This window comes from Eschrichtius robustus, chromosome 1 (assembly GCF_028021215.1).
Source record: "Eschrichtius robustus isolate mEscRob2 chromosome 1, mEscRob2.pri, whole genome shotgun sequence".
Classification (NCBI taxonomy): Eukaryota; Metazoa; Chordata; class Mammalia; order Artiodactyla; family Eschrichtiidae; genus Eschrichtius; species Eschrichtius robustus.
The window spans coordinates 112,982,037-113,004,848 of record NC_090824.1 but is presented as its reverse complement, the minus strand read 5'-3'; the positions used below and the strand labels follow the sequence as shown (position 1 = coordinate 113,004,848).

The window sequence follows — 22,812 nt, the reverse complement described above, 5'->3', positions numbered from 1 at the left end:
ACAATAAACAGATACTCTGGGAGCAAAATTTTTGTTTTTGTTTTTATGTTTTTTTAAATATAGAAGCCCTTGGTTTTCATAACCATGTTTTTACTTTTTCTAACCTGGTTGAAGGTAAAGAAGCCCAAATTGTGACATCTCTGATTCATTGTCTTTTATTGCCATCTTCTTTTATTTCATTTATCCCCAGTCCTTGTGATGATTACTTTCAAATTTATGACTTTGTATTAACCAGTTATAATCATTCGTTCATTCATTCATTGACATGTTGAATGTGATCATTCATAACACTTTTTACCTAAGTGTTACCATAGCCAGGCATTTTAAGTAGTTCTCCCCCTACCATTGTGGAGTAAAAGCTTTTTCTTGGAAAGAAAGTTAGATATTGAATAACAATTAAAATCACTTTTTTGGGGACTTCCCTGATGGTCCAGTGGATAAGACTCCGCGCTCCCAATGCAGGGGTTCCGAGTTCGGTCCCTGTTCGGGGAACTAGATCCCACATGCGTGCCGCAACTAAGAAGTCCGCATACTGCAACTAAGGATCCTACATGCCGCAACTAAATATGCCTCAACGAAGATCCTGCATGGTGCAGCTAAGACCTGGCACAGCCAAAATAAATAAATAAATATTTAAAAATGAATGAAGTGACTATAGATACTAAAAATAAATAAATAAATAAATAAATAAAATCACTTCTTTTGCATTAGAGTGCCCTGAAATCACAGTAGACCTTTTTGGCTTGCCTTAAAAGCATGTATACCTAATTTAGCTTTATAGGTTAACCCATAGACCTGGAGGTGTGAGAAGAGATGGTTTTTGGTCTGTTCCCTGTAGTTGTTTCCCTCTTGCCAAGAGGAGGACAAACTGGGAACTGGCTTTCAAGGAATTATTGGAAAACAGGCTCTGGTAAGCTCCTAGGAACAGAGGAATTTGTGTTTCTTCTCATCAGGTATGTGACCTGGAGCAAAGTCCTCTTGGCCCCCAAACCCCTAGCTTAAGTCCACTAGAGACGTCTATATCAGCTGTTCCTCCTCCAGTTGCAGTGGATGTCTCTCTGGTTTCTCCTTAGTCCATTTTCTCTATTCCTCCTTCTACATGGTGTTCCCAATTGGTATTTTTTGTTTGATGGTATAGTTAATGGCATTTTATTTGATATATTTTTAAAACCTGTTGCTCTTTGATGTCTTTTTCTACTTCTCATGGTTTTTATATTATTTTCACTGGACTGTAAAGTTTCTGACAGATGTACCACTGAAATGTCTTCGTTAATAAAAGTTATTTCTGTATTTAAAAATGAAATTTTTATAGGAAAGGATGATTTCTTTGAATAGGTCAACCTTGTATTTGATATGGAAAATAAAGCCTGCTGAATTTTTGATAAGAGAAGAGATTCTTAAGTCCAGTACTTTTCCAGTTATATTTATGGAAGGGAAAAAACCATAAATACTGTATTGGGATTGTATGTAATCAGTTTATACATTATTGTGAAAAGGAAGTTTCCTTTATTTTCTCTTTTCCTTAAATATTAATGCTCTGTTCATTCTTTTTTAGGTTGCAGCTTCATATGGTAATGCTGTTTGTATTTTTGAGCCCTTGGGCATAAATTCTCATAAGAGAAATTGTGTAAGTATTAAATAGTAGTAGAAAAGTTTTATAATTGAGTTTGGAATCCTGTTGACAGCAATAAAGAGCTCCTTAGGAGCTGGTGCTGAAGGTGGTCTGGAATATCAGTGTGAAGTTAGTCTGGTGCTTTATGGTAAGATCTTTTACATTCACTAGGAATATATCCCTAGGCCTTTTAGAAAATCAGTTTCCTAGGATATTGCTTATTGAGATTTGCCTTGTTAATTGGGATCTACCCCAGGTGAACTCCTGTTGTTTCTTATCTAGATTACTAGACTAGTCTCCTGTCTAATATCTATCCCCTTGCCCTTTCTCTGTTCTCAGCAGAGTAGATCATGGCACTTCTCTGCTAAGAACTCTAATGGCTCCATACTTCTCTCACATTTAAAGCCAAAAAGCCTTAGAATGGACTGCAGCCCTTCTTCCTCCACCCCCGCCTTGCCCCCGCACCTGCACCCATTTATTACCTCTCAGAGCTCATCTACTATTTTTGTCCTCTCTGGTCACTCCAGCCACACTGGCATTTTCACTGTTCTTTGGATAGTCGCCCTCTCATCTTTGAGCCTTTGCATTGGTTGTTCTTTTGTCTGGAATGTCCTTCTTTCTCTAGATAGCTCCAGGGCCAGTTCCTACAGATCCTTTAAGTTTTTGCTTAGTAATACCTTCTCAATGAGTAATACCTTCTCAATTGCCTTGACCGCCCTTCCCTTTTTTAAAAAAAATAATTATTTTCCTTAATTTTTTTTTTTTGGCTGTGTTGGGTCTTAGTTGCGGCACACGGGATCTTTGTTGAGGCATGCGGGATCTTTTCGTTATGGTGTGTGGTCTGCTCGGGTTTCTCTCTATTTGCAGTGTGAGGGCTTCTCTCTAGTTGTGGTGTACGGGTTTTCTCTCTCTAGTTGGGGTGAGCGGGCGGGCTCTGTAGATTGCGGCACACGGGCTCTCTCTTTGAGGCAGGCGGGCTAAGTTGCCCCGAGGCATGTGGGATGTTAGTTCCCCCACCAGGGATCGAATCTGCATCCCCTGCATTGGAAGGCGGATTCTTTACCACTGGACCACCAGGGAAGTCCCTTGAACACCCTTTTAAATATTGCCACTTGGTTCTTCCACCTTCCTTCTAACCCACCTATCCTTCTATTTTTAAACCTTTTTCAATAGAGCACTTATCTTGTTTATTTATTTATAGATTACTATTTAGAATGTAAGCTCCATGAGGGTAGGGAGCTTTGTTTCTTTTGTTCACTGATGCATCTCAAGTACTAGAACAGTATCTGGAACATAACAGGTACTTCTAAATATTTGAATGAAGGAGTTAGGAGGTTAGGTAAACTCACTGGGTGCTGAATTATATTTTGTCTTACTTAATATTCAGAAAATCCAATATGGTTAGAAAAATTTTTAAATTTTAAAATTACTACATGCATTAGAACTCCACCATCACTCACAAATAGTTAAAACTGCCAGTGTGAAATCTGAACGCCAAGATTTCACCTCTTGACATATTTACCAGTAATTTAAAAAAAATTGTATTCTTAACTGCAGTAAGTAAGTGGTTTTGATATTTTTCATTAAATGTATGTATATGAATTTTTTTTTTTACATTTCCCCCCAGAAGTACAAATTATATCATAGTCTCTTCCCTATGATAATATTATGAAATGCATATTAAATTTTCAGAGTACTTAAGAGTCATCAAGAGTACATATTTAAAAATTCAGGGGCTTCCCTGGAGGCACAGTGGTTAAGAATCCGCCTGACAATGCAGGGGACATGGGTTCGAGCCTTGATCCGGGAAGATCCCACATGCCGCAGAGCAACTAAGCCCGTGTGCCACAACTACTGAACCTGCGCTCTAGAGCCTGTGTGCCACAACTACCGAGCCTGTGCTCTAGAGCCCACGAGCCACGACTACTGAAGCCTGCGTGCCTAGAGCCCATGCTCCGCAACAAGAGAAGCCACCGCAATGAGAAGCCCTCACACCGCAACGAAGAGTAGCCCCGACTCGCCACAATAGAGAAAGCCTATGTGCAGTAACGAAGACCCAATGCAGCCAAAACTAAATAAATAAAATAAATAAATTTATAGAATAAAATTCAGATTCCATAAATAAATGATACAAATGAACTTATTTACAAAACAGAAACAGATTTACCGACTTCGCAAACAAACTTATGGTTACCAAAGGGGAAAGGTGGGAGGGATAAATGAGGAGTTTGGGATTAACATATACACGCTACTATATATAAAGTAGATAATCAACAAGGACCTACTATATAGCACAGGGAACTCTACTCAATACTCTGTAATAACCTATATGGGAAAAAAATCTGAAAAAGAATAGATGTATGTATATGTTTAACTAATTCACTTTGTTGTACACCCAAAACTAACACAACATTGTAAATAACTATACTCCAGTATAAAATAAAAATTACATTTAAAAAAAATGGAAAAAAAAAATCAGATTCCAGACCTCACTCCCCAAATTTCTGCAATGTAATTGGTCCACAGATTACACTCTGAGAAGCACTAATGGAAAGAATATTAGGGATAGCTCTAGTTTTAGGAATGATTTTATTATTACTGTAAAATAGTTCTGTTGAGCAGTATTTAAAATACTGTTGTGACTGTTGGGTCAGCAGTGATAGGGTTTAAAAAATAACTTTTTCCCTGATTAAAAAATATAAAATTACTTTTGGATACTGAAGTTCAGGTTTTATAGTTGTATTTTAAAATTCCACCTCTAGATAGTCATGAAATCTTGAATAAATTATTTTATTAAACATTTAAAAAGTTTTATAATAAGAGAGGGCATTGCCATTTATTAAATTATTACTTGCCAAGCAATTACTGTATAACTTGCCTATAAAAAGCCTTGACATGGCTTTACATTGCACTGTACTTTCACAAAAGAACATTTTATATTTGTCTACTGCAAAGAGATATCTAAACTTTTTTACTTACTGTATTTCATAGGAAAGAGCTGTGACTTTTAAATTTTAAATCTTTCTACACTTTAGAATGGAAACAGTAAGAAAATAGAATGGAAATTATTCAAATATAGGTCAGGTTTGTGGGTTTTATATATTATATGGTTCAAATTTGTTGGCTTTTTGGAAGGTATATCTAGTTTTATTTTAGACATTGACTCCATAGGATTGTGTTAATTTGTACTTCTTTCTAATGTGCATTTACTTTGTTTTTATAAACATTTATTGAGCATCTGTGTACCAGTCATTACAACACTGAATACACAAAGCTCATTATGGCATAATTCCTGCCCTTGAAGAGTTGCAGTGTAGTAGGAGAGTCAGATATATAAACAAATAATTCAGTGTGACCAGTGTTATAATGGTAGAATATAAGTAAAAAGTGCTCTGAGTGCTGCCAGGATGTCAGAAGAGGCTTCACTGCAGAGGTGATGATTTAGCTAGATCTTGATGTAACCATAGGAGTTTGCAGGCGGAAAAGAGAGGAAGGGATACGCTAAGAATAAGAATGTGTTTATAGGGGACTCCCCTGGTGGTCCAGTGGAGAAGACTCTGCGCTCCCAGTGCAGGGGGCCCGGGTTCTCTCCCTGGTCGGGGAACCAGATCCTGCGTGCATGCCGCAACTAAGAGTTTGCATGCCGCAACTAAGAAGCCTACATGCCTCATTGAAGATCCTGCATGCCGCAATGAAGACCCCGCGCAGCCAAAAAAAAAAAAAGATTGTGTTTATAGACGTGGAAGGAAGCCTGGGAGACATGCTTTGTTTGGGCGTGGCAAACAGCCTGATATGGTAGAATAGTAAGTGGAATCATTGGAAATTATTTTAAAAACAGTATTTTGAAAATAATAGTGAAATATTTACATCTTTGTTTCAGATCATAGTCTTCAGTTGAAGAAAATGATAATATGGTAGTGCTTGTGGATATTACTTTGAAAACATATCTTTCTCTTTTTTCTTTCTCTCTGTATGTTTCAGCAACTCAAGTGTCAGTGGCTTAAAACTGGGCAGTTTTTTTTGAGTTCCGTGACATACAATTTAGCATGGGACCCTCAAGGTATTTAGCAATTATCTTTAGAAATTATGAAAAGTTAATATTTGTTTTAAGTGTGTGATTACAATGTGATATAGTCTCCCATAATAAGAAAATGATCAGTAGTATTCTCTTTTTGCTAGTGAATGAGTATACATTTTTCTTTTTCATATACACTGCTTTGTACAGTGCTTAATTTACTGTTAGTTCTGTGCTTTCCCCGCTACTTTTGAATGTTTTGTTCCAAGAAACAATGATGATTTCTTTTATTAATTAATGTGCTGCACTTTACTCCTACTGTTTTTATTAAGAAATAAAATCAGAAATAAAACAAGATCAGAAAAACCCTATCTCATTTTGTTATTTGTATTTCGGGAAATTACTGTCTTTAATATTGAAAGTATAGAAACTTTTAATGATAATGGCTGTTGTCCCTTTTTACATTCACAACTAGTGAGGGTAATTTTAATAGTCCATGTAGAAAAACAAATTTCATTAATCTTTAGTTATGTCTTATATCCTGAGAATATTCTGTGTTGTATATATCAGAGTTTTTCGGGGTTTGTTTTGTTATTCTACTTCTGTTGTTATTTTTTTTTTTAAAGTTTTACCTGATAGACAATAGCTCTTTGTCAGGAGGCTTTTCTTTTTTGTTCTCAAGTTTCCCTCAAGTTTTCTTGTCAGTGGATTCTCACTTTTAAATGGATATAATCCACAAGTGTTTTTCATAGACAATATTGCTTATTTTTCACAGAATAGTTTATAGACCTAAGCAGAAGCCCACATGTGCATTTATTTCTCTAGATAATCCTTGCTTATTCATCTGAACATTCTTTAATTTTCAGATAACAGATTGTTGACAGCAACTGATTCTATTCAGTTGTGGGCTCCTCCAGGAGGTGACATTCTGGAAGAGGAGGAAGAAATCGATAATAAAATTCCTCCTGTTTTAAATGATTGGAAGTGCATCTGGCAGTGCAAGTTAGTGTCTAACTCTGTTATGTTCATTAATTAAAAAAATGCTTCCTGAGATATGTTCTTAGAAGCCCAGAAAAATAGACTTTTTCTAACCAAAACCCATTATAACATCATCCTTTAATCTGTGCTACAATTGATTGTTTTAAAAAAGGATGAAAATATTTTCATAGTTAATAACCTCAGGACTTGGGTTGAGAAGGTTGATATGTAGGAATTATTCATTAATGCATGAGATATAGGTGGGATAGGGAGAGGGAAGATGTGAAAGTTGTGAGACACTCTTTCAAGTGGAAGGATTATGTGAAGGGATCCATTAACAATATGGAGTATGTGAAGGGATCCAACTAGCCTGGGAAGATGATGAGCTCAGTTTTCAAAATGTTACATTAGGGTGTTGGTGGGGCATGTAGGTTGCGATATCATTTATGCATGTTAATTGCATTCTTCTTTGGCTCCCCAAAGTGAGCTTTGGATTAGCTTTAATGAATTAATTTGTATTTTTAGGGAGGTGAAATATTTAGATTTATTTTTAGAGAGGTGAAAACACTCTTGTTTTGATGATATTATGAAAATCTTATTTTGACCATTATATATATAGTGTTCCAGATTTTAAAAATGCTAACTGTTCAGTTTTGTTTTTTTAGAACCTCAGTATCTGTACATTTGATGGAGTGGTCCCCTGATGGTGAATATTTTGCTACTGCTGGAAAGGTAAAGGACAAAACATAAACGGAAAAAACAAAAGTGTTCTTTGTTCATTCTCATTTTCAGTTTTTTCATCTGTAAAATTAGGATAATCCTACATTACAAAGATGGCCTGAGGAATAGTGATAGTTTTTATAAACGATCTGCTATGTTTCCCATAAGTAGTTGGCATTTGGGAAATAATGGCTATTATTTTTATTCTTATTTGACCCGTGTGAAAATTTATGGTTTTTAAAATTAATTTTTAGGTTTAAAAAATAGCATATGTACATAATTTGAAAAGTAAAATATTGCTACTAGATTTACAATGAAAAGATGCACTCCCTTCTTCTCACTCTTAATTCCTGTGTCCTAGAGGCAGTGATTCTTAAAATTGCGTAGTTTAGTATTTCTTTCCATATTCTTTAGTAACTTGATTATGCTCCCATTTTTAAATTTTTAAATTTTTTTTCCTTTTGGTTTTATGTATCATTTCTGGCCTTGCTACTATGGAGGCTGAGACTTTAGTTCTCTAGCTGATGTCCCAACCTCATCTCCACTTAGCACATACACATATTCACTTCCCTTCCTCCTGTCTTTCTGATATAAGCATCTCATAATATTTGGGAAAATCACTATTTATTATTCACATTATTAGGAGTGTATAAAAGATTTTTCATGGAATAATTACTTTGGTGTTAATAATTACTTTGTTTTACTGTTTGCTTAGTTTTCTATATACCTAATTCATCCCCCACACCTCTGACATTCTTTGGATCTTCTCTCAGTATAATCCCACGTAGGAGGTATCCTGGAAATGTCTGTTCTCTTTGCTCCAATCTGGCTTAGTTGTTCTCTGAGTCTAAAATAGTAGAGCTCTCATATCAGGATTTTCTTTTACCAACCTCGGGAGATTCTCTTTTCCCATCTCCTTTGTTAAATTCCCTGTTTCTTCACATCATTTATCATCTTCTTTCCTTGTTTTGATGGAGATATCCTCCAGTAGGTTCCTGAGAAAAGATGAATGGGAAAAAAACATTTTTGAGGCCTTGCAAGTCTGAACAGTTCTTTCTTCTTTGTTATGCTTTATTTGATTGGGCATAGCATTGGTTGGAACTAATTTTCCTTCAGAATTTTAAAAATCATGCTTCTGTTGCCTTCCAGCTTCCAGTGTTGCTGTTTGAGAGGTATAGTGCCATTATGACCATGCTCTCCCAGCTTGTAGAGGTTTTAAGAATGTTCCCCTTATCCCGGTGTTCTAAAATTTCAAGATATCGTGGTATGGGTCAGTCAACTATAAATATTTAGTATGTCTCTCTAAGGGGTAAAGACTTTTTTTGTGCAGGCAATTTGATGCGCCTGTTCAGTCTGAAAACTCTTGTCCTTCAGTTCAGGGGGATTATTTTATATTATTCCTTTTGTGTTATTTCCTTCCTTTCATGTTCTCTTTTCTCTCTTTCTGGATCTCCCCTTATTCAGATGTGGATCCTTCTATACTGATCCTCTAATTTTCTTTTTTTTAATCCCCTCTTCTTTTTTTTTTTTTGTTTAAATTCTGGGTGGGGTGTTCAGCTTTAACTTAGAAATAATTTTTTCCTGCTATCACGTTTTTGATTTTCAGGAATTTTTTCTGATTCTATGAAAGCTCCTTTTTAAATACATAATATTTCCTAAGTATAAAATGAATATATGTAAAACTTATATATAAGATAATAATTAAACAAATGCACATGTATGTACCCACTACCCAGTTGAGACAAAGGACATAAAACTAATGGGTTACTATTTTCCTCTTGCATCTCCTCATTCCCCTCCCACCTATGCAACCAGAATCCTGAATTTTATGTTTTATTTCATTGCTTTTTTTAAAAAAATAGTTTCACAGGTGTAAATTCCCAAAGAATATAATTTTTATTTTTGAATAGTTTTGAACTTATAAAAATGATACCATATGGTTATTGAAATATACCTTCAAGATATTAAAAAATAAATTTGTGATGATATCAATTATGTACTTTTTAGTTAATGTATTCAGTAAGAAAAAATTACATTAAAAAAATCACAGGTTAAAGTTTAATTGTATTTAGTTGTTGTGTATGAATTAAAATTTCCATATTATACTTTACAAGGCAAGGATAGGTTTTCCAAGGACATCAGAATTCACCCAAGGCTTTTTGAGTTAATCTTTAGTTGTAGAACACGCAACTGTTTTGTGGTTGAATAATTACTTGGCACAGAGATAGTTAGTTGCTCAATAGTTGATGACATTATAGACAGGAGGACTGTATAACATTATAGGCAGAAAGACTGTGATCATGTGCGGTTTAGCAGTAAACTAATAAATAATGGTTTCAATGTAGTGAGGAATGTAAAAAATATTTGGAGGTATCTGCAGCAGCTGTCATGTAATATTAAAACATCTGTGATTTCTGTTAGAGACAAAGTCACAAGTACTGCTAACATCATTTTGGTATGTTTATATTCATAACAAATTTAGCATTTCCTTCAATTAGCAGTTACAAAAATAGAGAAGTAATTTTTTTTCCCCTACTCAAGTTCATTGTAACTCTGGGTCTTGGTTTTCTTGGTTTCTCAAGAAGCAGACCCCCAGGCAAGGATTTGAGTTCAAGTAATTAATATGGGCAATGCTCACAAAAAAATATACTGGATTTGAGGCAGGGAAGTGAAGGTGCTTTAAAAAGAGTGTATTATCATGCAGGTGATTAACAAGATTAAATCTCTGGCTAACTCTGGGAGTTAGTGGTCCTCACAACATTATGTTCCTCACACTTGTTCTTCAGACACATCACACATACACACATGGGTTGAAGGCTGGTGAGAGCAGAGCATTAATTCTCAGCACTTACAAACAATTCCTGGAAAACTCAGGCAAAGATATGTAGATGCTGTCAATTGGAACTGCCTCACTAAAATGCTAAGGCATGAGAGGATACAGTTGAGGTATCAAAAATATTTTTTATATCTTGAATTCTATCTGCAGGTGCCTTGGGTCAGAAGACCTCAGAACCTCTGGTCTAAAATCTGGACATTTAATTTTTTGTCTTCCACATTTAGATCTAAAACCTATGTGGAATAGTTTTTAGGTATGGTTTGAGGAAGAGGTCAGGTTTCACTTTTTCTGTATGGATATCCAGTTGTCCAGCACAATTTGTTGAAAAGCCTCTTGTTTCTCCGTTGCTCTTTATTGCCACCTTTGTCAAAATCAAATGTCCATACTAGTGTGGCTCTGTTTCTGGATTCTTTTCTCTAGTCCATTGGTCTTTCCTTGTAGTAATGCCACCTTTGTTGCTATAGCTTTTAAATTGTCTTGATATCTGGTAGAGCAAGTCTTCCCATCTTGTTTTCCTTCTTTAAGATTATCCTATCTATTTTTGGCCCTTTGTATTTCCATATAAATTTTAGAATGAGCATAATAAATTTTATAAAACAAACAGAAAACCTCTTGTGATTTTGATTGATATTTCATTGACTCTGTAGATCAGTTTTGGGAGAATTGACGTCTTTACAGTTGAGTCTTCTCATCTATGAACATGACATAGTCTTTAATTTAGATCTTTTTACTTCTTTCAGTAACGTTTTATAATTTTTTCTAGAGGTCCTAAATATCTTTTGTTAGATTCATGCCTAGGTATTTGATATTTTTGATGTCGAAAATGATATGAATGGTATCATTTTATAATTATTACTGGTATATAGAAATGCAATTAATTTTTGTATATTGGGTTTATACCTAGCAATCTTAATAAACTCATTAATTCTAACAAGTCCTCTGTAGATCCTTTGAATTTTCTATGTGCATAATTCTATTATTTGTGAATAATGGCAGTTTTATTTCATCTTTTCTAACTCTTAAGTGTTTTGTGTCTTCTTTTTTTCTGCAGTATCTAGGACCTCCAGTATAGTGTTGAGTAAAGGTGGTGAGAGTAGGTATCTTTTCCTTGTTCCCAGTATCAAAAAGATGCCTTTCACTGTGTCACCATTAAGTGTGATATTTACTGTAGGTGTTTACTATAGATACTGCTTTTCAGATAAAGGAAGTTTCCTTCTTATTTGTAGATTGCTAGGATTTTTCTTTTTTAAATCACAAATGATGTTGAATCTGAGCAAATACTTTTTCTGCATCTAATGATATTATCATTATTTTCTTATTTAATAAGATGAAATATGTTGGACTTATTTTCAAGTGTTAAATAAATCTTGTGTTTCTGGAATAATCTCAACTTGATTGTAATGTATTGTCCTTGCTGGATTTGCTTTGCTAATGTTTTATTTAGGATTTATGAGATCTCTGTGTTAAAGTGAGGCTTGGCAAATAATTTTTCCTTTTTTGTACAGGTATACCTGGTTTTATTGTGCTTTTGCTTTTTTGTGCTTTGCAGATAATGTGTTTTTTAACACAGTGAAGGTTTGTTTCAACCCTGTGTTGTCAGATGATGGTTAGCATTTTTAGTAATAAAGTATTTTTAAATATTAAGGTATGTACATTTTTAAAGACGTAATGCTATTGCACACTTAATAGTTTTTCTCAAACTTTTTTAGATGTTTAGCCTTTTTTGTTTTTGTTTTTCTCAGCCTTTTTTGTTTTTAATGTATACATTTAACACTATAGATTTCCCTTTAAGCTTAGCTTTATCCCATAAGATTTTTTAAATTCCATAACTTTTGATGTGTATTATTTTTATTATTATTCTAAATATAAATTTTTCTAATTTTCAGTGTGATTCACTTTTTGATTCATGGGTTGTCCAGAGTATAGATTAGAGTCAGGCTCAGTTGTTTTGGGGTGGTGGTGGATGGTGCAGAAGTATTTTATTGGCGGTGACAACTTTTATTTTGCATTATTAAGTAAAACTTACCAGTAATTTTAGACTAATAACTACTGATACTGTTACGATAGCGACCGGTAGCTGTTGATAGTTACGTACCAGAAACCATGCCTTCAAAAGCCTATGGGGCAACTGTTTTACAGAAGGGGAAACTGCAGCTTAAGAACTTCCCTGAGAATGCAGATAGTCAGAAGGTAGAGCTGGGATTTTAACCCAGATGTTTTAGATTTCACAGCACCAAAATCAGCTGGCTTTGTATTTCATTGAGAAAATATTTATTGCAAGTGCATTCGTAGGGATGCTTTGAGGCCTGGGTTGAGTATGTACTCTTCTAGGAAAGGTTTATATAGTTTCTGCCAGGCACCTGGAGGCACACCCAGTTTAAACTAAATTCTCAGCTTGGAAGTTGTGCCACACAGTGTGCGCTTGGGTCTCATGAGGCCTGTTTTGTCATTACAGATGCCCAGCGGAGACTTTTTCCTTCACTCAGAGTTCAGATGCAGATGAACCCTTCCTTACCATATTCCTTTTCAGAGAGGGTTTTTTCTTGATTTCATCCTTTCATTTAGCGATAGTCCTTCGGGGTCTTTTTCTTTGTTTTTTGTTTTTTTTTATGGTGTTATGCAGGCACCTCTGATCTGACTTATCACCTTGCGTGAACACCGTGTGTTGTCTCTATGTAGCTACTGTATTTTAAACTGAAGCTCTATGCCATTGGGTGTTGGTAGAGTCCCATATGACAGTCCATGCTCCCACTTTAGCATTTGTGTACTATGGATTCTTACGTGAGAAAATAGATGTAATCAGAAGAGAACTTTGATAAACTCCCACCACCTACCTGTATCTGTTCATCTCCCTACATCTGTGCATGTATGTTCTGCCTTCCCTTGGGTTGCCATGGATGAATGGTCTGCATTTATACAAGGCCAGTTCTTCCACTTGTAGACTAGATTCCGTTTGTCCTTGCTTACCCAGGGACCTCAGTATTGCAGCGCTCTCCTCTCTTCTCAATTAGTTTTCCCTTCTCCATTGGGGCATCACATTAGCATATGTTATGGACTGAATGTTTGTGTCCCCCCTCCCCATTCATATGCTGAAGCCCTAACCCTCCAAAGTGATGATATTTGGAGATGGGACCTTTTGGAGGTTAAGGTTAGATAAAGTCATGAGGGTGGCCCTCATGATAGGAACAGTACCCTTATAAGAAGAGATACCAGAGAGCTTGTTCTCTCTCTACCACATGAAGACACAGTAAGCAGGTTGCTGTCAAAAAGCCAGGAAGAGAGGTCTCACCAGAACCTGACCATGCTGACACTCTGATCTTAGACTTCTGGCCTCCAGAATTGTGAGAAAATAAATTTCTGTTGTTCAAGCTGCCCAGTCTATAGTATTTTGTTATGGCAGCCTGAGCTGACTAATACAGCACAGCATACCGAATGTGCTATAATCTTGCCCATTCTAAAACAAACGAACAACAACAATAACAAAAACCATCTCTTGACCTTCTCTCTCAGTTTCTGTTAATTCTGTGCCCTCCTTATAACACCTCGAAAGGGTTGCTTATAGCTGCTGTCTCCAAGTTTTTCTCCTCATTTTCTATTGCAATTGTTACTCTCTTTACCCAGAAAAATCCTTCCCCCAGAGACCTGCGTGGCTTTTCCCCTTAACTTCTTAAATGTCACTGTCACTGTTTAAAGCACCCCTTTAAATTGCATCTCACCTACCACTGTACTTTCTATTCCCTTTGCCTGCCTTAATTTTACTTGTAACACTATCACTAGGAGTTTGTATTAGTTTTCTGTTTTTGCGTAACAAATTGCCACAAACTTAGCAACTTAAGACCACACGTTTATTATCTCAGCTTACGTGGGTTTGGTGTCCGGACATAGCTTAGCTGGGTGCCGTGATCAGGGACTCTAAAGGCTGCAATAAAGGTGTCAGCTGGGATGAATTCTGACCTGGAGACTTGACTAGGGCAGAACCCTTTTCCAAGCTCACTCAGGTTGTTGGCAGAATTTATTTTTTTGTAGCTGAATGACAGGGCTTGTAGTCGATTTCCCTCATACATTCTTAATGTTTCTGATTATCTCCTTTTGCTCACCCAGTGTGTGACGTTTGCCTCTGCTGTGTGTTACAACTGGCTAAACTTTGAGACTATTTTAGGATATATGGTCTTTTGACAGGGTCACTTGTTGCTTTAAAAACTATTAATGAGCCATGAAAGATGATCATTATTCATTGTCTAAACATCTTCTGATTATTTGAACTCCCTAATGAATCTGAAAGATACCTTTGTGCTTCAGACAAGAATAAGTAAAAAGACTAAAAGTATGTCCTCTTAAATGGAGCAACTAGATTTTAAGCTCCTCAAAGGCGATTCTGTTTGTGCACTCCATAATGCCTAATAACTTTTTTCTCTGAATTTTTATTGCACACAGCCTTAGCAATTGATTATTGAGTATTTTTTTTCATTGTATTAGTCACGTTCCCTTAAGCTTTTAATGTTCAATTCTCCTAAGAGCTAAGTGTTTCACATTTCTGAGGGAAAGATAAGAATGCCTTTGAGATTGACATATATAAAATAGATAACTAATAAGAACCTACTTTATAGCACAAGGATATATATATATCCTATTATATATAAAATAGATAACTAATAAGAACCTACTGTATAGCACAGGGAACTCTACTCAATACTCTGTAATGACTTATATGGGAATAGAATCTAGAAAAGAGTGGATAACTGAGTCACTGTAATCTACCACTAGAAGGCATTTTCCAGCGCCTCTGCTACACATGACAGAATTTCAGCTCAGGTGTTTGGGGACTCAAATCCAATTACCTTCAGGATTTTTAATATTATAGCTCATTGAGTACTTTTGAAGGTAAGATCTATTTTTTTAAAAAAATAAATTTATTTATTTATGTATTTATTTTTGGCTGCGTTGGGTCTTCGTTGCTGTGCGCGGGCTTTCTCCAGTTGCGGCGAGCCGGGGCTACTCTTAGTTGTGGTGTGCGGGCTTCTTATTGCGGTGGCCTCTCTTTGTTGCAGAGCACGGGCTCTAGGTGCGTGGGCTTCAGTAGCTGTGGCGCCTGGGCTTAGTTGCTCTGCGGCATGTGGGATCTACCCAGACCAGGGCTCGAACCCGTGCATCGGAAGGTGGATTCTTAACCCACTCTGCCACCAGCGAAGTCTCAAGATCTATTTTTAATAAGTGTGGTAAATTAAATTTTTAGAGGGCTCAAGAGTATTTTAACTTTTTAACTGAGCATAGAGTCTTACTTATTAAAGAGCCTTTTCCCCCAACAAGACATACCTGATTAAATCTTCAGCTCAAGAATTGTTTTTTTTTGGTTTGCTTGCTAGGTGTTTATTTAAATTCTGTTTATGTTTCCATACAAATTTTGAAATTATTTGTTCTAGTTCTGTGAAAAATGCCATTGGTATTTTGATAGGGATTGCATTGAATCTGTAGATTGCGTGGAGTCCTAACCACTGGATCACCAGGGAATTCCCAGTGTGGTCATTTTAACAATATTAATTCTTCCAATCCAAGAATGTGGTGTATCTTTCCATCTGTTTTTGTCATCTTCAGTTTCTTTAGTCCCTGTCTTACAGTTTTTTTTTTTTTTCCCCAAATGTGCCACTTTTGCATAAGGATTATTTTGAACTAAAGGCAACTGAGACCCTGTGAGTTCAAGAGGAAATTTTGCCCCTCCCTTAACTACCTAGAAGAATTTAATTGAGGGTCTTTCCCAGAAAAAGAGTTATTACCAGAGATAAATTTTTTCTGAGTGGCCCATCCGTATGGCAGGGCAAACATCTAATTACCCAACATCTGCTCTTCTTCTTATAGTCCTGGAATTACCCTCCAGTCCTTGGAAGCCCCAGGACCCTATCCCATTCCTTAGCTTAGAATGGCTTAGACCTTTCTGTCTTTGAACCTCTCTTATATGTGGGGTGGGGTTCCAGTATGTATAAAATTCAATTTGATTTTCTCTTGTTAATTTGTCTCATGTCAATTTAATTCTTAAACAGCCAGAAAAATCTAGAAAGTTAGAGGGAAGTATTTTTCCTCCCCCACAAGTCCTACAAGACTGCCCTCCCACACACATAATTTCAGAGGCCAGTTGCAAGCCCAGGTTGTTACCTATACTTCTGACCAATGGCTATAAGTTAGAGGTTTCCAAGACCCTCTTCCTTAGGTTTGATTAATTTGCTAGAGCAGCTCACAGAACTCAGGAAATGCATTTACTCACTAGATTACCAATTTATTATAAAAGGATATAACTCAGAAACAGCCAAATGGAAGAGATGCGCAGGGTAGGTATAGGGAAAGGGGACAGAGCTTCCATGCGCTCTCAGAGCTTGCCACTCTCCTCAAATCTCCACTGTCTTATATAGTTTTCCAAGTACAGGTCTTTTACCTCCATAGATAGGTTTATTCCTAGGTATTTTATTCTTCTTGATGCAGTGGTAAATGGGATTGTTTCCTTAACTTCTCTCTCTTTCTAAAAAATATTTATTTATTTATTTATTTGGCTGCATTGGGTCTTAGTTGCAGCGCGTGGGCTCTTCGTTGCGGCACGCGGGATCTTTCATTGCGGCGCGTGGGCTCTTCATTGCGGTGCACAGGCCTCTGTCTAGTTGTGGTGTGTGGGCTCCAGAGCGTGCAGGCTCAGTAGTTGTGGCACATGGGCTCTCTGGTTGTGGCGTGTGGGCTCTAGAATGCGTGGGCTTAGTTGCCCCATGGCATGTGGGATCTTAGTTCCCTGACCAGGGATTGAACCCGCGTCTCCTGCGTTGGAAGGCAATTCTTAACCACTGGACCACCAGGGAAGTCCCAATTGTTTCCTTAATTTCTCTTTGTGATAGTTCATTGTGACTGTATAGAAATGCAACAGATTTCTGTATATTATTTTTTTAAAAATTATTTATTTATTTATTTTTGGCTGCATTGGGTCTTTGTTGCTGTGTGCGGGCTTTCTCTAGTTGCGACAAGCGGGGTCTACCCTTTGTTGTGGTGCTCGGGCTTCTCATTGCGGTGGCTTCTCCTGTTGCAGAGCATGGGCTTTAGGCGCTTGGGCTTCAGTAGGTGTGGCCCACGGGCTCAGTAGTTGTGGCTCGTGGGCTATAGAGTGCAGGCTCAGTAGTTGTGGTGCACGGGCTTAGTTGCTCCACGGCATGTGAGATCTTCCCAGACCAGGGCTCGAGCATGTGTCCCCTGCATTGGCAGGTGGATTGTTAACCACTGTGCCACCAGAGAAGTCCTGTATATTAATTTTGTATCCAGCAACTTTACCGAATTCATTGACGAGCGCTAGTAGTTTTCTGGTAGTGTCTTTAGGATTTTCTATGAATAGTATCATGTCTGCAAACAGTGACAGTTTTACTTCTTCCTTTCCAATTTGTATTCCTTTTATTTCTCTTTCTTCACTGATTGCTGTGGCTCGGACTTCCAAAGCTATGTTGAATAAAAATGGTGAGAGTGGACATCCTTGTCTTGTTCCTGATCTTAGAGGAAATGCTTTCAGCTTTTCACTGTTGAGTATGATGTTAGCTGTGGGCTTGTCATATATGACCTTTATTATGTTGAGGTAGGTTCCCTCTATGCCTACTTTCTGGAGAGTTTTTATCATAAATGGGTGTTGAATTTTGTCAAAAGCTTTTTCTGCATCTATTGAGATGATCATATGGTTTTTATTCTTCAGTTTATTAATGTGGTATATCACATTGATCTGCGGATATTGAAAAACCCTTGCATCCCTGGGATAAATCCCACCTGATCATAGTGTATGATCCTTTTAATGTATTGTTGGATTTGGTTTGCTAATATTTTGTTGAGGATTTTTGCATCTATGTTCATCAGTGATAATGGCCTGTAATTTTCTTTTTTTGTGATACCTTTGTCTGGTTTTGGTATCAGGGTGATGCTGGCCTCATAGAATGAGTTCAGCAGTATTCCTTCCTCTGCAGTGTTTTGGAATAGTTTCAGAAGCATAGGTGTTAAGTCTTCTCTGAATGTTTGTTAGAATTCACCAGGGAAGCCATCTGGTCCTGGACTTTTGTTTGTTGGGAGTTTTAAAATTACTGATTTCAATTTCATTACTGGTAATTGGCCTGTTCATATTTTCTATTTCTTCCTGGTTCAGTCTTGGGAGATTGTACCTTTCTAAGAATTTGTCCATTTCTTCTAGGTTGTTCATTTTATTGGTGTATATTTGCTTGTAGTAGTCTCTTATGATCCTTTGTGTTTCTGTGGTGTCAGTTATAACTTCTCCTTTTTCATTTCTGATTTTATTGATTTGGGCCCTCCATGGTATGTGTGTGTATATTCCTACAATGAAATACAACTCAGCCATGAAAAAGAATGAAATTTTGCCATTTGCAGCAACATGGGTGGACTTGGAGGACATTACACTAAGTGAAGTAAGTCAGAGAGACAAATACTGTATGATATCACTTATATGTGGAATCTAAAAAATACCACAAACTAGTGAATAAAACAGAAAAAGCAGACTCACAGATACAGAGAACAGACTAGTGGTTACCAGTGTGGAGAGGGAAGTGGGAGAGGGCAATGTAGGGGTAGGGGATTTTAAAAAGGGGGTTATTATGGGATTATATGAAATCATGTGTGTGAAACTTTTGAAAATTGTAAAGCATTATATTTGTTCAATAAAAACAAATACTGTTCATGTTTATGAAGTTTGTATCTGAACACTTTATATAATTTCTATTTTTTAAAATTTGAATGTAACTTAAAATACCTTGTTTTTTTTTTCAAAACCATTTTTCTTTAATAGAGGATTACTCTTTTGAGAAGAAAACTGGGTTTTCTAAGGGCTAAGGTGAGAAGAATTTTTGAGGAGGGTGATTTTGGCAGGAAGGGAAGCAGCTGGCTACAGAATGTTCCCTGAAGCTTTTCCTCCTCTTGAGAGCGTGTCTCTGTACCTAGATTTAGTGTTTTGGTTATTTAAGGATTGGCTTATTGACCTTTATTCCCCCTTTAACATGGGAATATCTTTACTTCTTTAACATAATATGTATTTATTATTAAGAGGAACATGCAGAGAAAATGAAAATCTCCAGCCAAATAGCCATACCCCCAGTAAAAAAAAAAAATGGCCACTGTTCTCTGTTTAATATATATTCTTTTAGACTTTTTGATGCCTTTGTAAACCATACAGAAGTGTGTGTGTGTACATATTCTTTAAGCTGATTTATTCACTTACTGTATCATAGATTGATGTGTCAATACAGATATATCTTTTCTTTTTAAAGGCAACATAATTTTCCATTATATGAATGAATGTATACCATGGTTTAACTTAACCAGATAACTATTAATGAACATTTAGTGGTTCTAATTTTTTTCTATTGCCATTAAAAATGAACATCCTTTTATATAAATCTTGTTATGTCTTTTTTATAATTAACTTTATATGGTATAATTAACCTAAAAGGTATAATTAACATAAAATGAAATTATTTTTTAAATGTGCAGTTCAGTGTATTTTGACAAATTTAGAGACCTATGTAATCACCACCATGATCTAGTTATTGGACACTTACATCATCTCAAAAGGTTTCCTTTTACTTCTTCCCAATTAACCCTTACTCCTATTCCTAGTTCCAGATAATAAATAGCTGCTCTGCTTTCTAACACTATTGATTAGATTTGTCTTCACTAGAGTTGTATGTAAATGAAATTGTGTAGTATACTCTATTGTGTCTGAGTTCTTGCACTTAGCACAGTGTTTTGTGATTCATCTATGTTGTGTGCATCAGTAATTTGTTCTTTTTATTTGAGTTGTATTCTGTTATATGGATATATCATAATTTGTTTATCCATTCACCTGTTGATGGACATGTAGGTTGTATGGAGTTTTAGGCTAAAATGAACAAAGCTACTATGACCATTCATTTGCAAGTCTTTGTATAAACATTTCACTTCTCATGGGTAAAAAATACCTATGAGTGGAATTGTTGGGTCACATGGTACGTTACAAAGAAGTACCAGGCGCTTTCCAAAGTTGTACCATTTTGCATACTCACCAACAATTGAATAATATCAGTTGCTCCACTTTCTTGCCAAAATTTGGCATTGTCAGCCTTTTTAATATTAGCCATTCTAATAGTCTGGGTAGTGGTGTCTTATTGTGGTTTTCATATGTATTTCTCTGATTTCTAATGATGTTGAGCACATGCTTATTGCCTGTCTGTATACTTTTTTTTTTGGTAAAGTGTTTATTTGTCCTTTGCCCATTAAAAAAATTGGGTTTGTTTTCTCATTATTATAGAATTATAAGAGTTCTTTGTATATTTACTACAATTGAAAGACAAATGTATTATAGATATTTCCTCCCAGTCTGTAACTTGCCTTTTTATTTTTTTAAACAATGTCTTTTGATGTGCAGAAGTTTTTAACTTTGAAGAAATCCAACATCAATTATTAAAAATTGGTTTGTGCTTTTTGTGGCCTAGATTTAAAAAATCTTTGTCTACCTTGAAATCACAAAGATATTTTACTATGTTTTCTTTTAGAGGTTTTATAGTTTTGACTTTTACTTTTTTTTTAGGATCATTGGCAGGGCTGTTTAAAATTATTTATTTTTTATTTATTTTTTGGCTGTGTTGGGTCTTCATTTCTGTGTGAGGGCTTTCCCCAGTTGCGGCGAGCGGGGGCCACTCTTCATCGCGGTGCGCGGGCCTCTCACTATCACGGCCTCTCCCGTTGCGGAGCACAGGCTCCAGACGCGCAGGCTCAGTAATTGTGGCTCACGGGCCCAGTTGCTGCGCGGCATGTGGGATCTTCCTAGACCAGGGCTCGAAGCCGTGTCCCCTGCATTGGCAGGCAGATTCTCAACCACTGCGCCACCAGGGAAGCCCCTGACTTTTACATTTTGAGGTGGTTTTTTTGCATTTGATTTGAAGTCAGTTTTTCCCCAGAGGTATATCAAGATATTTCAGTGGCATTTTAAAAAGGCAATCCATTCTCCATTGAATTTCCTAGACAACTTTGTTGAAAATCAGTTTTCCATACATGTGTGGATCTGTTCCTGGCCTCTCTGTTTTGTTCCATTGTGATATATATGTGTGTGTGTGTGTGTGTGTGTGTGTGTGTGTGTGTGTGTGTGTGTGTGTGTGTGTGTGTGTGTGTGTATGTGTGTGTATATATCCCCTTATGCTAATAATATGTGTCTTGATTATTGTGGCTTTATAGTTAGTTCCAAAAACAAGTAGTTTCCTCTAACTTTTTACTTTTCTTTTAAAATATTTTTGGTGGTGTCAGTCCTTTGATTTCCATACAGATTTTGTCAGTTTCTACAGAAAAGCCTGCTGTGATTTTGATGCTATTTATTTACGTTGTATCTCTATAGAACAATTTGGGAAGAATTGTACATTAGTAACATTTGGTCTTTTTTTTTTAATTTTTAAAAAACTAATTAATTAATTAATTAATTAATTTTTGGCTGCTTTGGGTCTTTGTTGCTGTGTGCGGGCTTTCTCTAGTTGCAGCGAGAAGGGGCTACTCTTCGTTGCGGTGTGCCGGCTTCTTATTGTGGTGGCTTCTCTTGTTGCAGAGCATGGGCTCTAGGTGCATGGGCTTCAGTAGTTGTGGCTCGTGGGCTCTAGAACGCAGGCTCAGTAGTTGTGGTGCACGGGCTTAGTTGCTCCACAGCATGTGGGATCTTCCCGGACCAGGGATCGACCCGTGTCCCCTGCATTGGCAGGCGGATTCTTAACCACTGCGCCACCATGGAAGTCCCACATTTGGTCTTCTTATCTACGAATGTGGTACGTTTCTCTTTTTATTTAGGTTTTCTTTCTCTTAGCAGCGTTTCACAGTTTTCAGGGTACACAATTTAAGTTTATCTTCCTAATGTAAAAGGTATTTACAGAAATTACATTGCTAATTATTGCTAAATATAGAAATGGAATTGATTTTTGAATTTTGATCCTTAGTCTTATGACCTTGCTTATCAGTTCTAGCAGCCTTTTTGGGTAGTTTTCTTAGGATTTTGTGAATAAAGACAGTTTTACTTCTTCCTTTCTAATCTGTATACCTTTTATTTTTTTCCCTTACCCAATATATTGCAAGTACTAGGACCTCTGGTACAATGTTGAGTAGAATTGATGAGAGCAGACGTTCTTGTATTGCTCCCAATTTTATGGGAAGAGCATTGTCTTGCACCATTATATATGATGTAAGTTGTAGGTTTATTGTAGAGTCACTCAACTTGATCATGTTGTATATGTTCCCTTTTATTTTTCCTATTCCTATATGCTGAGAGTGTTGTTTTCCCCCATGAATTAGTGTTTCCTTTTGTCAAGTGCTGTTCCTGCATATAGTGAGATAATTATGTAGGTTTTCTTTTTCATTCTGTTACTATGATGAAATGCAATTATTGATTTTTCCAGTGTTAAACCCACTTCACTTTGCTGGGATAAACTCCACTTGGCCATGATTTGTCTTTTTTTAATATACTGATGGATTAGGTTTAAAGGTGTTTGCATCTTTGTTCATGAAAGATAGTCCTGTATAGTTTTTTTATGTCTTTGGTTTTGGTATCCCGGTAATAATACTGCCCTTATACAATGAGATCTTTTCCTCAATTTTCTGAAACACTTTGTGAAGGATTGGTGCTAT

The 22,812-nt window shown here is 36.4% G+C and overlaps 1 protein-coding gene across 2 annotated transcripts in view; it reads left to right on the top strand.

Moving 5' to 3' along the window:
• The window catches only part of DMXL2 (Dmx like 2), a 158,636-nt gene that overhangs the window by 33,639 nt on the left and 102,185 nt on the right, over window positions 1-22,812 (top strand). For both annotated transcript variants that reach the window (XM_068551638.1, XM_068551629.1), the window contains exons 3-6: window positions 1,556-1,627; window positions 5,594-5,672; window positions 6,494-6,629; window positions 7,271-7,337. In XM_068551638.1, coding sequence (XP_068407739.1) covers window positions 1,556-1,627; window positions 5,594-5,672; window positions 6,494-6,629; window positions 7,271-7,337 — 354 coding nt within the window. The remainder of the gene's footprint in view (window positions 1-1,555; window positions 1,628-5,593; window positions 5,673-6,493; window positions 6,630-7,270; window positions 7,338-22,812) is intronic.